The sequence below is a fragment of the Salvelinus alpinus genome, chromosome 22 (assembly GCF_045679555.1).
Source record: "Salvelinus alpinus chromosome 22, SLU_Salpinus.1, whole genome shotgun sequence".
Taxonomy (NCBI): Eukaryota; Metazoa; Chordata; class Actinopteri; order Salmoniformes; family Salmonidae; genus Salvelinus; species Salvelinus alpinus.
In genome coordinates this window covers 9,042,385-9,057,125 of record NC_092107.1, presented here as the reverse complement: position 1 = coordinate 9,057,125, position 14,741 = coordinate 9,042,385, and the positions used below count along the sequence as shown (strand labels likewise).

Genomic DNA, 14,741 nt, shown 5'->3' with positions numbered 1-14,741 from the left:
ATAGAACTTCATATAAAATAGCACGTGGCATATAAGAAACAAACATACTCCAGTACAGTATGTGTACGTATGTGTACATTTGAAAGTCACAGGCACTGATTCACTGTTCATACTCATTCACAGCGTATTCTTATTTGTCTTTGGGCTGGAATGTTTGCTGACTTGACACAATGTCACTTGAAAGGATTGTGTTGATGTTTCCTGTCAAGTCCTTACTTGTGTATAAGGAAGGCGGGCCCGATAAAAGTATTTCAAAAGGTTTGATATCTGCACAAACTGTTAAACATGTTCTTTCTGTTCGAACCATAAGGACTTTCAATACTGATCAAATAGAGGAGCACATTGATGTGTTGCTGTGATAACACCTTCACACCCATGCCCAGGGTATGTGGCAGGTAGCTTAACGGCTAAGAGCACTGGGCCAATAACCCACAGGGTTGCTGGTTTGACTCCCCGAGCCGACTAGGTGGACTCTGGATCAGAGTGTTTGCTAAATAATGGATGAGGAGAGATCTGTTCCTGAGAAACATTATGTCTCCAGATTTTATTTTAATACATACAAATGTTTTTCTCCTAATTTCATGTAACACATTTATAGTCTTGTTTTTTTATTTCAGGTGTTTGCCAAAGCAATATTATTTTGACTTTTATGTTAGCAGTTCTGGTTTTGAAAACAGAAAAAATAAGTTATATACCTCTACAAATGTAGGCTCACTATCCGTGCATCATAAAAGATGTAAGTCAATACACGTGGTGTGTTGATTCTCAGCTCTTGGTTCTTTTTCCACATTTATCTGCAGGCACAGTTGGTCAGCAAACTTTCTCAACCGAGTTGTGATCATCTGCATGTGGGCTTGTTAGGAAAAGAGCATGCAGAGCAATGTTCTCTGCAAAGTCAAGATCCTTAAGCTCTGGGAATGGAGTCCTATCCTGTCCTAATGGATCAGTCAATAGCAACCATTAAGAGAATGGGTGAGAGAACGCATACTTGGGGTACGCCACAGATGATGGTGAACCCGTCTGTTCTAGGGTTGTTAACGAGAATGGCAAATTCAAATTCCCTGTAGAAGTAGCTAACGAGTAACAAGTTTGTGGGGGATGCCATGAGAGGTCTTTCCAAATGCTGTTTTTGAGCACACTGTCGAAGGCATTTCTGTAGTAGATCAATTTGAGGTATAAAGTGACTTTCTGTTCCAGGCATAATGTGGTCCATGCAGCCACTCCCTTTTTTGTGAAAACAACTAACCAGATAGGACTAGTCCATAGGGATTGTGCCCCTAGATGAACTCCCCTATGTTTTCAAACAGGTCTGTCAGTGCCTTTCGATGCAATTTCAGGGGTCGTTCTTGACCATCTCAGCATGGTTAGTGTCAATTCCTTGCCTTTTGACCAGTCCTTAGGTATTGACAAGTCGTCATTGTAAATAAGAATGTATTCTTAATTAATTTACCTGTATAAATAAAGGTAAATGATTGTCCCTAGATGAATTCCTCAACGTTTTCGAACAGGTCTGTTCCGAACAGTGTTCGTTCCTTTTGAGAAATGTGTGGGTCAGCAAGGCCATACATGTTTGTTCCAACAAAATTGTCCAGACTAGCACACCTGTGCTCTACCTTTCAGAAAGTGTGCCCTCTAGCACCAGGAAGCCAGAGCAGGGAGAGAAGAGAGGTGCTGCACCATGCACGCCACCGTGACACCTGCAATTCTATTTCTGTTTTGAGAGCTCACCTACACTTTGGGGCTGCAAACTCCAAACTCCATATATGTGCTGGTGCCACCCCTTTCACTATTATTATTGCATTGTGTCAAAAATCTAGATTTTCCTACACTCTGTTGTTTTAGTTCCAGACCTACTACCCAGTTCTCTTTAGTCCTTACAGAACTTTTAAGCCTCAGGCCAATAACTTGCTTGGTCTTGGTGTCATAGTGATACAAATCTTTACTACTTTGTCCAATTATTTTTTATGTGTCTTATCCCTTCTCCTTTTAACAAGCTGATTTTATTTTGGCCTGGTCCAAATGTAATTTATATTTTACTCCTAGGTTTTTGGGTATGTGGTGTGTAATTTTTTTAATCCTGTTTTTCGATCTTGGATTTTTCTAATTTTAAGTCTGATCTTTGCAGTGATGAGGTGTTTGTTGCTGTATGTGTTCCCCTGTAAGCTCATGTGTCCAGTAGAGGTCTTTTCCATTTGCCATTAGGCCTAATCATCCACAGTACATATTTTCCCAATAAGTCCCAGTATAATTGTGTCCTGACATATTGCTCTTTGAAGATTAGGGATGTTTGAGGGCAACTTTTACATTCCCAGTGTTGCAAGAGGGCAAGTCTGAGCATGAGATGTGCTCATAGCTATTGCATTACCAATATACTGTGTTGATGTAATATTTTTTTCACAGATCATTTCTCCCAGTAGATGAATACGCAGGTGGGTCTGAACCTGTCTGAATGTATCTCTTTGTCCTTTTATCCTTGTAAGGACATTATCCCTCGAAGGTTGATCGCTTGTCCATTTGTACCTCAATGATATACAGTCAGGTCCATAATTATTGGCACCCTTGATAAAGGTGAGCAAAAAAGACTGTATAAAATAAACATAAAATATTAAATGAGATTGGAGAACGTATTGGGAGGGGTCTTAGACCATTCCTCCACAAGGAATCTTTCCAGGTCCTGGATATCCTTCATCTGGTCTTATGGACGGCTCTCTTCAGTTCAAACTACAGGTTTTCAATGGGGTTCAAGTCCGGAGACTGAGATGGCCATTGGAAAATGTTGATTTAGTGATCAGTTAACCATTTCTTTGTAGATTTTGATTATTGCTTGGGGTTATTGTCTTGCTGGAAGATCCACTGCGGCCAAGTGTCAGCTTCCTGGCAGAAGCAACCAGGTTTTTGATTAAAATGTCCTGGTACTTGGTAAAGTTCATGATGCAGTTGACCTTAAAGGGGCAATCTGCAGTCGCATCGTCCATTTTTGGACTTACGAATTAATGAAATGTTCATATTGATTCTTGAAGAACATAATTCATTTTATTTAACTAGGCAAATCAGTTAAGAACAACATTTTAATTAGAATGACGGCCTACAAACAGTAGGTTATCTGCCTTGTTCAGGGGCAGAACAACATGTTTTGTTTTACCTTGTCAGCCAAGGGATTCGATCTAGCAAACTTTCCGTTACTGGCCCAACGCCCTAACCACTAGGCTACCTGCCGCCCCATCAATATGAAATCCATATGAAATCTTCATGGGGGATAGGAGATAAACTTTCACTTTGTTCATTACTAGAGTTTTAAAATATGTTGATGCATCAGCTTTTTTCAGGCCCAAATGAGTTAAAGAAGATGGCCTGACAACTTTTTTTAATGCACAACACACCCTCCAAAATGTATGCTTTACACCTGCAGAAAATCCTCATTTATTACTCCACAACTATACAGTCATTTATTTCAAGCATATGAAATCCAATGCATAGAATTACATTTTCTACACCGGAGACTTTGTATAATAGAATTGTTACTTCCAAGATCACTTAGGGATAAATAATGACTCCTTAAAAAAAGAGTGGCGAATGTAAGATTTCCTGCAGTCAATGACCAAAAGCACCCTCTTTGGCCTCATGGGTGGAATGTTATTCATATTTGTCATTATTTATTATACAACTAAGAATATATTTTTTAAATCCAGTGTTTCTATGTCAAACAGTTTTGTTATATTTCAGTCTTCTGTGATGTATATAAAGTGTAATATTGGGATGCAAACTCAACATTTTATACATTTCAACTCTATATCTGACATGGTACAGGTGTCTCCTTTGTTTTTCTAAGCCCACAACCATGTGTGTGGGGTTGTCACGTTCGCCATAACGAGGAGACCAAAGCGCAGCGTGATGTGAATACATTCTTACTTTTAATGAACGAAGAACACTTAAACAAACTTACAAAATAACAAAACGACCGTGACGCTAATACAACTAGTGCTGACATGCAACTACACATAGACAATAACCCACAAAACCTAACTGGAAAATGGCAACCTAAATAGGATCCCCAATCAGAGACAACGATAAACTGCTGTCTCTGATTGGGAACCAATTCAGGCCACCATAAACCTATAATAAACCTAGACTAACAAACACCCCATGATATACAAAAGACCCTAGACAGGACAAACAAACATACCCACCCTCGTCACACCCTGACCTGACCAAAATAATACAGAAAACATAGAAAACTAAGGTCAGGGCGTGATAGGGGTGTATACTTTTGTTTCAAAGTAGATTTGTTGAAGACTACCAAGAAACACTCTGTGTGACCTTGATTTAGCCCACTTCAGTAAAATGATTTATTAAACAAGGTTTTACAGCAAGTTCAATGTTATAGTAAAACCACAAAATGTTACTCAGTAAGCCTACGATGGCCCTAAGGGGCAAACCATAAAAGCGCTAACTGAAGGGGATGATGGATTTACCTGATCTCAGGCTAATAGTAATCTCACCCATGGCACGTTCCATGGCAGAGAATGGATTTGGGTTTTCCCCATCTCTCAAAGCTACGAGAGGAGAAATATACCTGTTTATTCATACAGCTCCATTTACCATTTATCTCGCTTCTGAGATCATAACAATACAATTATCACCAGTGAGTCACCATTCAGACCAATATCTATTTTAAAACGGAACCCTGCATACACACAAGTTACAAAATAAAATTAAAATACAATAGATTATAATACAAATATTCCAGAAAAACAATCACATTCCTCAGCAAGGAGGTCCCTAAACAAGATTTTGAACTGCCCAAGAGGCACCAGAATCTGCATTTGTAGGGAACTCTGATTGTTCCATACATGGTGTGCAAATATGCTAAAAGCAGATTTACCTAACTCTGGGGAGACCGAAGGGGTTTCCAGAGTTAGTCATCCCTGAGACCGGGTATGGTAACTCGTACTCGTACGGTTATTAATGATGTTAGGATGTATAGATAAAAGACAGCAATGGATCGACCTATGTGATTTCAAATAGTGCCAGCCTACATTCTGGTAAAGAATGCAGTGGTGTGTACTGAACCTTTCACCTGTAGTAAAATGTAGTGCGTTATGGTAAACTGTATCTAATGGCGCAAAAAAAGAGATCCCAACCATTATAACATGGATAGATCATCCAGTATGAGAAATTGAGGATACCAACCAAAGCTAGAGAAAAGCAAACATACACTCTTAGAAAAAAGGTGTTACCTAAAGCCATAAAGGGTTATTTAACTTGTCCCTGTAGCATAACCCTTTTTGGTTACAGGTAGAACCTTTTCATTTAAGCATTTTTCATCTTCAGATGAAAAAGGTTTCTTGTTGAATCCTACCTGTCCTCAAAGAACCCCTTCAGTAACCTTTTGTCTAATATTTTTCAAGGAGCAAATACACAAATCACATTTTCAACATGTTCTCTTCCAGCCTTTTACAACTAACTCAATACTTCTTGTGAAATTGTTCTGAGGTTTCATCCTCATGACTTGGCACTGTGACGGTTCTTTTAAACTGGCAGCCATAGCTCATGTCCCGACCTCAGTCTCAGTGCAGCTGTGCAGGCATGTTGGAGCATCTCACATTAAAGGTGCACTATTCTTAAGAGGGTACAGGATATATACTGGCAGCATTAGTTGAGAGCCATGATAAGAATCAAATAGTTCAGCACTAATGCCATATCGTCCTAACATTGCTGTCGTCTTTTGTCTTAAGTACTATAAAGCAATGCAAACACAAACAGAAAGAGGCTACAAGGTAGGTCACGACCCTGTCTCCTCAGATCCACTACATCATCCTAAGGGCGTTAATACATGTTATAACAGATATAAGAGGTTGATGGCCTGATGGAGCACGTTGTCATTGGCGATCAATTTTCAAGATGTGCAAAATATATTTTTCCTTTGACAGATAAGACTGATTGTGGTCCCCTTGATGATTTATTTCAAGTTTAAAACACTTTTATTACGCCCCACTGCTAGCTGTGTTTCATTTCGTACATCATTTGGATAAGATAAAGGTATCATTTTCTGTTTTATCCTCAACTGAAAATCATAATGTTCTGGAATAGTTGTGTTTAGTGCCTATTCTACGAGGCCTTAGAACTGTCAGCTCTGAGATGTATTAGTATCCTATTAAAGTCACATATTGAGTAACGGCATTAAAATGAATTCATAAGTGAACTTTAATTAAAAAGAAACAGAAACAGTAGAGGTTTGACAATTATTGACATAATATGTTTGACATAATACATTTTGAAGCCTCACACGCTTCAGGATTTCTAAATACTGTAATGTTACATGGCTTTTTTTTTTTTATTTTTTACATTGAACATACCACACATAACACTTCTGTAGGCAACATTTCTCCAAACATAAACCAATAAACTGAAAGAACACAAGCGCACAGTCTTGCTGGACCTCAAACCTGCAGTAGTTGGTGTGCTTCAGGTGGGTGTGGCAGGTGTGTTGCAGAGCCCTGTCTTTGTCGGTTTCGGGGGGGGGGGGGGGCCTACAGGGGAGACACTGATGGGACAGCCAGATAAACAGAGAACCATGGGCTTTCCCACTCCTGTACCATAGTTAACTGACAGACATAACTTCCAACTTCTGCTTCAAAAAATAACGGCAAGAGAGAGCAAGGCAACAGGAAACGAGATGAGGTTTTCATGTTTTATGCCAAATACTCTTCAAAGCAGACCCTGGATAAATACAGATATGGGTTGATTTAACTGTCTTTCAGTTACAGCATCTATAATGCACGACAGCAGTTATTTTATGACAGTTATTTTACAGTAAAATATTTGTTTAGTAAATATTAGAACTAGTAAAACTACAAAACTGTTCCCTTTTTCATTATGGGTTGATTTAACAATTGAATGACTTTAAGAAATTATTTAAAATATTTGAATAGACTCATTTGAATAGTCTCAAGAGTAACTACTTTTAAAACAACTGTTTTCGATTATGGCTGTCAGAAAGGAGGTACTTAAAATAAATAAATACCTTACAAGTCTTTTAAATAAAAAATACATTTAAACTTTTAGCATGATTCGGGACATATCAATCAAGGCCTGTCTTTCAGTTAAAGCATCTGTAATACATGACAGCAGTTATTTTTCAGCAAAACATTTGTTCAGTACATATTAGAACTAGTAAAACTACACCGTTCCCTTTTTCATCATAAAAAAAGCAATTCACAGTACTTAAATGTACATTACAACATAAAGGATAGTATAACTACAAACATACTCTATATTAACCTGAATTCTGAACAATAGAAATATAAGGCTACCTACATAATACATTCATTTATAACACAAACATACCACATTCATAAGCATTGTGTAAGCATTTCATTAATGCTTATGACTGGCTGCAACACTGATATATCTTAGACACCGGGGATGAAGATTGAGGAACTGTTCACATATGTGTATTTGTCATTCTGATCTTGGTCCTCCAGAAGTTTCTCCAGAGGGTTTGGTTCTTCAGCTCCAGCAGGGCTCTGCTCCAGAGGCTGGGGCTGAGGGTCCTGCTGGGGCATGGTGGGGGTCACTGGCATGGACATCGGAAGCAGCTGAGACCCAGCCAGAGTGGCAGGGTGAGAGGCAAACTGCACACCTGATGTAGGGATGGTGGTTAGCGGCTGGGCCCACGGGATATAAGTCAGCACCGAGTCCTGGAGGTCCACTTGTGGTAGGGCTGTGGATGTTGGTGGTAGGGTCTGGACCGACAACAGTGGATGTGTAGTCAAAACCCAGTTGTGTTACAACTTGTTTGTACAAGTAAATGTGTATTGTCCTATGCTCTGTGGATAAGATGCAATGTTTACAGAGTTTACGCTTTATTCAGTTGGCACATGATCAAGATTTGTTGCACTTTCACTCACCCCGAAGTTGGTAAAGAGAGGCGTGTGTGTGTAGGTGAGCATGGAGGACGGGCCCACCACGGTGTAGCTGGGACACATGGGCTGCATGTACGTGTCAGTGGTGAGGGGCAGGGTGGTGGTGGTTGAGGTGGTGGGGTCATGCTGCTGGAGGTACTCTGGGTAAGACCAATGGTTCATGGGCTGGAGAGCAGTAGCTGCAGGCTGGGCTATCCAACCTGCACAGAGGCCACCATCATTGACTGTGGAGGAGTCACTGGATAGGCTACTAGCCACTTCAAACCCGCAAGTCCCTATGGAGATATCATAATGGGTTAGCACTAGTAGCCAATACTAACGTACAGCTTTAAACTTATCATCCAAAGTAATGATGGGAATATATACTCCAATTCACTTACCAAGCTGTGCATATGAAGGCAAGTTGTTGTTTAGGACCCCAACCTGTGAAAAATATATAATGATAAATCTACCTGAAGGAGGGGAATCTAAATTAACTTCGAAAGCCTTTATTATTCAAGCTGACTTACAATGGTATTTGAGCTTTAAAGCGCAGGATTTTACATTCAAATACTGTATGTACATTACCAATGGTAAACCCCAGGTGTACATGTGGTGAGTGATTTGAATCCTTTTAAATGCCAACATAATTTAAACAGTAGCTACAAATCCACTGGCTTATAAGGTCATGTTCCTAAACTCTGTGTGTGTGTGTAGAACAATGTATTAACTTGTATTACTTCACACTCGAATAATGAGTCAATTATATCTATTGGTGTGTGTGTGTGTGTGTGTGTGTGTGTGTGTGTGTGTGTGTGTGTGTGTGTGTGTGTGTGTGTGTGTGTGTGTGTGTGTGTGTGTGTGTGTGTGTGTGTGTGTGTGTGTGTGTGTGTGTGTGTGTGTGTGTGTGTGTGTGCGCGCGCCTGTGTGTGAGACTTATATGGAAGTTTGAAGGAGACAGTGGAATGGCAGGAGAGTTCTGGAACAGGAGACTTTTAAATTGAATCCAGGCATGCAAATTCACTTGCCAAGCTGGAGAACTTCATTGTATACTGTATATTATAAACTGGGTGGTTAGAGACCTGAATGCTGATTGGCTGACAGCCATTTGGGGCAGCAGGTAGCCTAGTGGTTAGAGAGTTGGGCCAGTAACCAAAAGGTTGCTAGATCAAAACCCTGTGCTGACAATGTAAAAATCTGTCATTCTGCCCCTGAACAAGGCAGTTAACCCAGTGTTCCTAGGTCGTCATTGTAAATAAGAATTGGTTCTTAACTGACTTGCCTAGTTAACAATAAAGGTTAAATGGTATATCAGACCGTATAACAAAACATTTATTTTTTCTGCTCTAATTGCGTTGATAACCAGTTTATAATAGCAACAAGGTACCTCGGGTGTCCTGCCTAAGAACAGACCTTAGCCGTGGTATATTGGCCATATACCACACCCCCTCGTGCCTTACTGCTTAATTGTTGTTGCAAAAGGTGTGTCATATTTTCTATGACATATTCATCTTTAACCTAATTTTGTGTTCATCTTCTTTTAAATACAAATACTACACATTTAGTCAAAAACCTGTACTCAGTCCAACTTCTTCTACTGATCTGCTGAACCTTTCCCTGAACCTCTGAGAACCTCTGTTTTTAGACTATCAAGTACCTCTGAGATTACAGACTATCAAGTAACACACACACAGTAAGGCATTCTCAACACTACACTCCAATCACACAGGCCCTGATGAGATGGAAAGGTAAAGGGCATTTAGATTCCCTTACCTTTCCATCTCATCAGGGCCTGTGTGATTGGAGTGTAGTGTTGAGAATGCCTTACTGTGTGTGTGTTGTGTGTTGTCAGAGGTAATTCATAGGTTGGTAAGAGGGCTCCTTGGCACGGCTGGGCTGAGTTGATTTGCATAGGCCCTGTGCCCAGCCCTGCAGCCATGTTGTAACTGTCATGGAAAAACACCTGCATTAAATAAGGATAAAATCCCCTTTTTCTACCCTGCTGTAGGAATCTGATCTAATCTTCTCTAGGCTCCTTACAGTTGACGTTGTGCATGTCCAGCCCAACGAAAGGTCTTCTCTCTCGTTTTTAGGGCATTTTGTAAAGACAAGAAAAAATGCTGAAGATTCTGGTTGACGCTTTAGGTTGACAGGTTGACAATTTAGGTTGACACTTATCTAAAATGTTTCAAATGGCATTCCTGTGGCTTCGCTGACTTGGTCTCTGTTCTCTTTTGTCTCCTGCTCTGTCTTGTTCAATTCTCTATTATAGGATGACAGGCTCACACTAATTTCATAGTTCTTGTTATGTTTCCCTCACCGCTCTAGGGGGCACTGTCTTGGCATTGTGGAGAAGCAGTCCTCGTTTCCTCCTCAGCAACTCTTTGACTGGGTCTCGGACTCGCACTCCTTGGTATGGCTTTTCATCAGGCTGCCCTGAGGAAGGAGCTATAGAGTCAATCACAGAAAGGAGAAACTGGCAGTTAGCTTATATCTGTGTTCGTAAGGGTAAAGTCTGCAACTACAGAACTCTATTATTCATTGATTGCTCTTTAAAGATGCAACACGGAGGTTCAGTTGCGTATTGTTTGCCTCATGGGTGTGGTAGGGAGTTGTGTCCCTTTCTGTCCTGAGGTAATTTCAAGACAATATTTCTGTCCATTTAGGAGACACCTTTTGGCTCGAGAGCACCCATAGAAGCAAAAGTTCTGTGAAAACTCTTTAAGAAGAGGTATCATAGATGTGATTTGCACCACCGATAGTGGTTCTGAATACTTAAGTGGACAGGAAGAAACAAAAGAAACAAAAGAAGAAGCTCAAGTGTGCTACACCCAGCAATCTTACGTCTGTAGGCACTGAGAGAGACCGAAACACCTCGGACATCTGCAAGTTTTAGCTTGAAATGAAACTGGGCCTGAGTGTGGGGACCTCTTTAAGTAGGCCAAGTTGGAATTTGAAACGCACTTCTATTGTGAAACAAATCTTTTCAACAACATGAGAACATACAGTTTACATGCTATATAAACTGTCATCTTTTTACAGACAAATTATTTGTCAATTTGATAGACTAGAGTAGGCTATAGAGAATTTCATGTTGATACATTCAAATAGAGGGAGGCATTTTACCATAGACATGTCGTTAATGACAACGCATTCAGAGGTTTATAACTAAGCGTAAATGAAAAATACTTGCGAGACGTACATTTTGAGCAGCTTTGTTGTCATTGTTGAAAATGATATTTTGGAAGTTGAATTGCTCCCAGTTCACTTCTATTACCTTGGTCAACTCCCACTTAATGAATTTGTTTTTGAATGAATCATCTTCTCTTAATGATATGTGCCAGTAGATATTTAATGCACATTGATTATAACCTTGACTCACTATCGGACTCTATCACTATCGGACACTATCACTATCGGACACTATCACTATCGGACTCCCTGTTCTTTCTCAGTGACTGAATTAATCAATGAATCACTCAACTAAGGCAAGGCATCTGCAGATTAACTTTCACCCTCAATTGCTTATATTGTAGTGAAAAATCATGGTCTTTAGGCTCGTGAAATTGGTCCATAGAAATGTTCCTTATTTAATACAAATGTGGTTGACTACGGAAAGGAATATCATATTGTGTATTTGACTTATACATTTCACCAGGTTTGAATATTTTTATAAAAAACTCTGTCTTTAAAAATGACTGTCACATACAATAAGACACTGCTTTGCTTGTCTGTGCACATGTGTGTGACCAAGGTGTGTGAAACCGTGGGAACCGGTTTCTGTTGTCAGGTGTCTAGAGACTGATGATGATCTACAATACAGAGGTGGAGGCCCTATGGTTTCAGCTACTTCTGGCTCAGATCTGGCTGTGTTGTTAGCTGGAGTGAGTCCTGCCACATTCCTCTCCAGATCTGAATCTATATCAGATTGATTTACCCCCCCCCCCCCCCCCGCACAGCAACGGAACAGTTAGCTGATTGAACTTTCTAACCAAATAACAAACAACTTTAAATCACCTTCACATTATTATTCAACTCTATAAGGCCCAATTACTAGCAGACATTACAGCCCTTAGGTGAAAGTGTGTGTGCAGGTGTGTGTGCGTGTGTGCGCTCCCGAGCCATCGAGAGTAACTAATATGTTGTCACATGGCCAACAACTGAGATAAGGGACTTCCAAGGAAAGCCGGGGTGGCTGGACCATTGTTTGCATACTGAGGTGTGGAATGTTGTGGCCTAGTAATTTATGTCAGCAGCCACTCTGGCTCACTCAATCAAAAATGTACTGGAAATTCACCTTGAAGTGTACTGTTGTGGGGGGAAAACAGCCTGCTTTTCCCTTTGTTGATCACAAATAAGCCTTTTTTAAATGACTTGTAAAATCAACCAGACAAAATGAATTGGGTGGAAAACGGTTTCGTCGTAAAGGATTTGAAAAACGGCACCATTGTCTGTTCTTACAGTAAATGCTCCTTTCGTCTTATCTCTAGCAAATAGATTGTACTATATTTCACAAAGCTTCATTCAAAAGAAGGTAGTGCAGCTTGACTTCTTATCCTTGAACATGCAAAGAATGCTTTTCCCCCTGTAATGTACAGTACAGCCCCCATTCCTACATATCACTCAATGAGCCCATCAACGCTGCACTAAATGTCCTCCTACATTTACACTTAAATTACTGTGGTGCAAAAGACTAACTCATCCCAGTGTAGTAGATCATTCTGAATGTGTTATTTCACCTGGAGCAGGATCAATGAGTTAGCCAGCTAACGTTCCTAAATATTCTGAAACAACGTCATATTTCTGAATTGTATCTTTTTTCAACTTAACTACAGTAAGAAGTTGTTGTTTCATCCAAACAATGACACTTCATTAAATAACCAGCTGATGAACTTACAGTAAAACTTTAGGCAAGTCAAAAGATGAGCATAATCTTAAAATGTCAACTATCCCTTTAATTACACTAAGTGTGTATGTACTGCAGGCAGGCAGCCCTCACGCAGCCTCTGAGAAAGCTATAGGCTCTGACAAGCAGTAACCACATGTATGTCAGTGGGAAGGGAAGCTACAGCACAAAAGGATTACCCAGAGGTCATACCGTTACAACCAACCAATGGAAGGTAAAGCATGAGCTATAACACTATGAAACAGAATAAAATGTTTCCTTTTTTTGGAGCACCTTCGTAGTTTTTTTCTACAATGCATTATTATATTCCACTACCTATGGGTGAATATAAACTCTCAATGTAACTGGAGCAACCAGTAACTGTACAAATGGAAATTTGTTTGAGCGAGTGTGAGGGAATTATGTTGAAGGCGGTGTCCACATTTAATAGGAAAATGAGCAGGTAAAATGACGTATTTAATTGACATGAAACACATGAAGATCTAAGAGAACTTGAAAAAGAATGATGAATTCAGTCCTAGTCTTCATAAACACATAAACACACACACGCACGCACGCCGAACGCACTTAGACACACACAAACACACACACAAGATTCCAAGCGGTACAAAAGAGGAAGCAATGCAGCTGTGATGTTTTACAGTGGTGTGGCGCTTGGGCCGTTTTGCATATCAAGATTATAGCCAACCTCCAAATGATTGTCTTCCTCTTTCCAAACATAAAACTTTCTCCAGTGATGACAACATTGCTTTTAGCCCTTTTACTGCAAGTCGATATGCTGAAGTAGAAAGTTACTCTAGTTAAAATAGTGGATCGCAAGTTAGGATTTGGTTCAAAGAGCTACTTTAACACCATCCCTGTCTCAGATTAAAGAATGTAAAAATCCCTCTGTCCAAACAAAGACCTCATCTTCTATTCCTTTCATATTGGCCGAAGTCTTACGGCTCCTCATGTGTTGTTGCTTTCTAACGACTTTCTAAGTCAAAAACCACTGTAAATCATCTTAACCATGACACTAGGGTGCAAAAAGGTGACGAGGCTTGGAGGAAACTATCCATCAAGACTGGCCTGAAACATGTCGCCACACAACTTGAACGGTTTACTGAATACTGAGTAGTAAATCCTTTTTCTGTAAGGGATGACGTATCAATTATGACCCTCAACCTCTGACCCCAACTTTTGACCCTCAATGACAATGTGCAAAATACTAATTCACATGCCATAGTTTTCAGTGTTGTCTTGTAGTAATCATATGGACATTTCCACAGCACCCCCTTACAGTACATATTGTAGAATGACTGGTTAGTTGGAGGAGGTAGGCTAATTGACACTGAGTCATCTGCTATTACTTTCCCTGCAATAAGATGTTAGCATACCATAGTCAAAAATCTAAATGATTCTGTTTGGCAATGTTTGATCAATTGATGAGGTAAAAATATAATGTTTTGGAACATAGCACAACGTTTGTGTCAACATTTCTAATTTCTATTTAGATTCAATTTTTAAAAGGGTCATGTACTTACATTTCTTCCAGTGCATGCTCTATGGCTGTCAGATATCTCAAGCTCTGAGTAATTTGTTGAATTGCTTGACTTTTCTTAATAGGATCTGAGTTTGACACGGAACCATAGTGAGTGATGGGCTTCAGTGACTTGCTTTTTAACAGCCGCTACAAAACCTCAAGTGATGTCACATCTCTTCCAACCACAGGTTTCCCTGAGTGGTCCCAGTGTCACCAACGTTCCACTGACATTGACTGAGAGCTTGACTACTACACTCTTTTACACTCTGGCTGTCAGTGTCCACAAAGATCCAGTAAATGACTTGAATGGTACCAACATAAGGACTAAGGAATTAGCGATCATTTTTATTATTATCCACACATTTCAAATAGGATTCAAACCAGATTACAACAGAGTAAGTGTTGCTGC

The 14,741-nt window shown here is 39.9% G+C and overlaps 1 protein-coding gene across 2 annotated transcripts; it reads right to left on the bottom strand.

The window, feature by feature from the left end:
- Positions 1–6,186: 6,186 nt before the first annotated feature.
- Positions 6,187–14,490, bottom strand: LOC139548951 (POU domain class 2-associating factor 1). Of its 2 annotated transcripts, none has more exons than XM_071358938.1 (5): positions 14,334–14,490; positions 10,225–10,352; positions 8,306–8,348; positions 7,911–8,200; positions 6,187–7,745 (listed from the first exon to the last, which is right to left on the bottom strand). In XM_071358938.1, exons 1-5 carry the CDS (start codon positions 14,347–14,349, stop codon positions 7,413–7,415), a joined length of 810 nt encoding a protein of 269 aa, XP_071215039.1. In that variant the 5' UTR covers positions 14,350–14,490; the 3' UTR covers positions 6,187–7,412. The 2 variants fall into 2 exon arrangements, with proteins under 2 accessions (XP_071215039.1, XP_071215040.1); XM_071358939.1 differs by having other exon boundaries at positions 10,225–10,340; positions 14,334–14,462.
- Between the last annotated feature and the right edge of the window lie 251 nt (positions 14,491–14,741).

Excerpts from the sequence above, each read along its gene's own strand:
- LOC139548951 (XM_071358938.1), bottom strand. Across the intron at positions 8,201-8,305 it reads GCCTTCATATGCACAGCTTG|GGACTTGCGGGTTTGAAGTG; the intron begins GTAAGTGAATTG and ends ATATCTCCATAG. Across the intron at positions 7,746-7,910 it reads CTCTCTTTACCAACTTCGGG|ACCCTACCACCAACATCCAC; the intron begins GTGAGTGAAAGT and ends TTGTCGGTCCAG.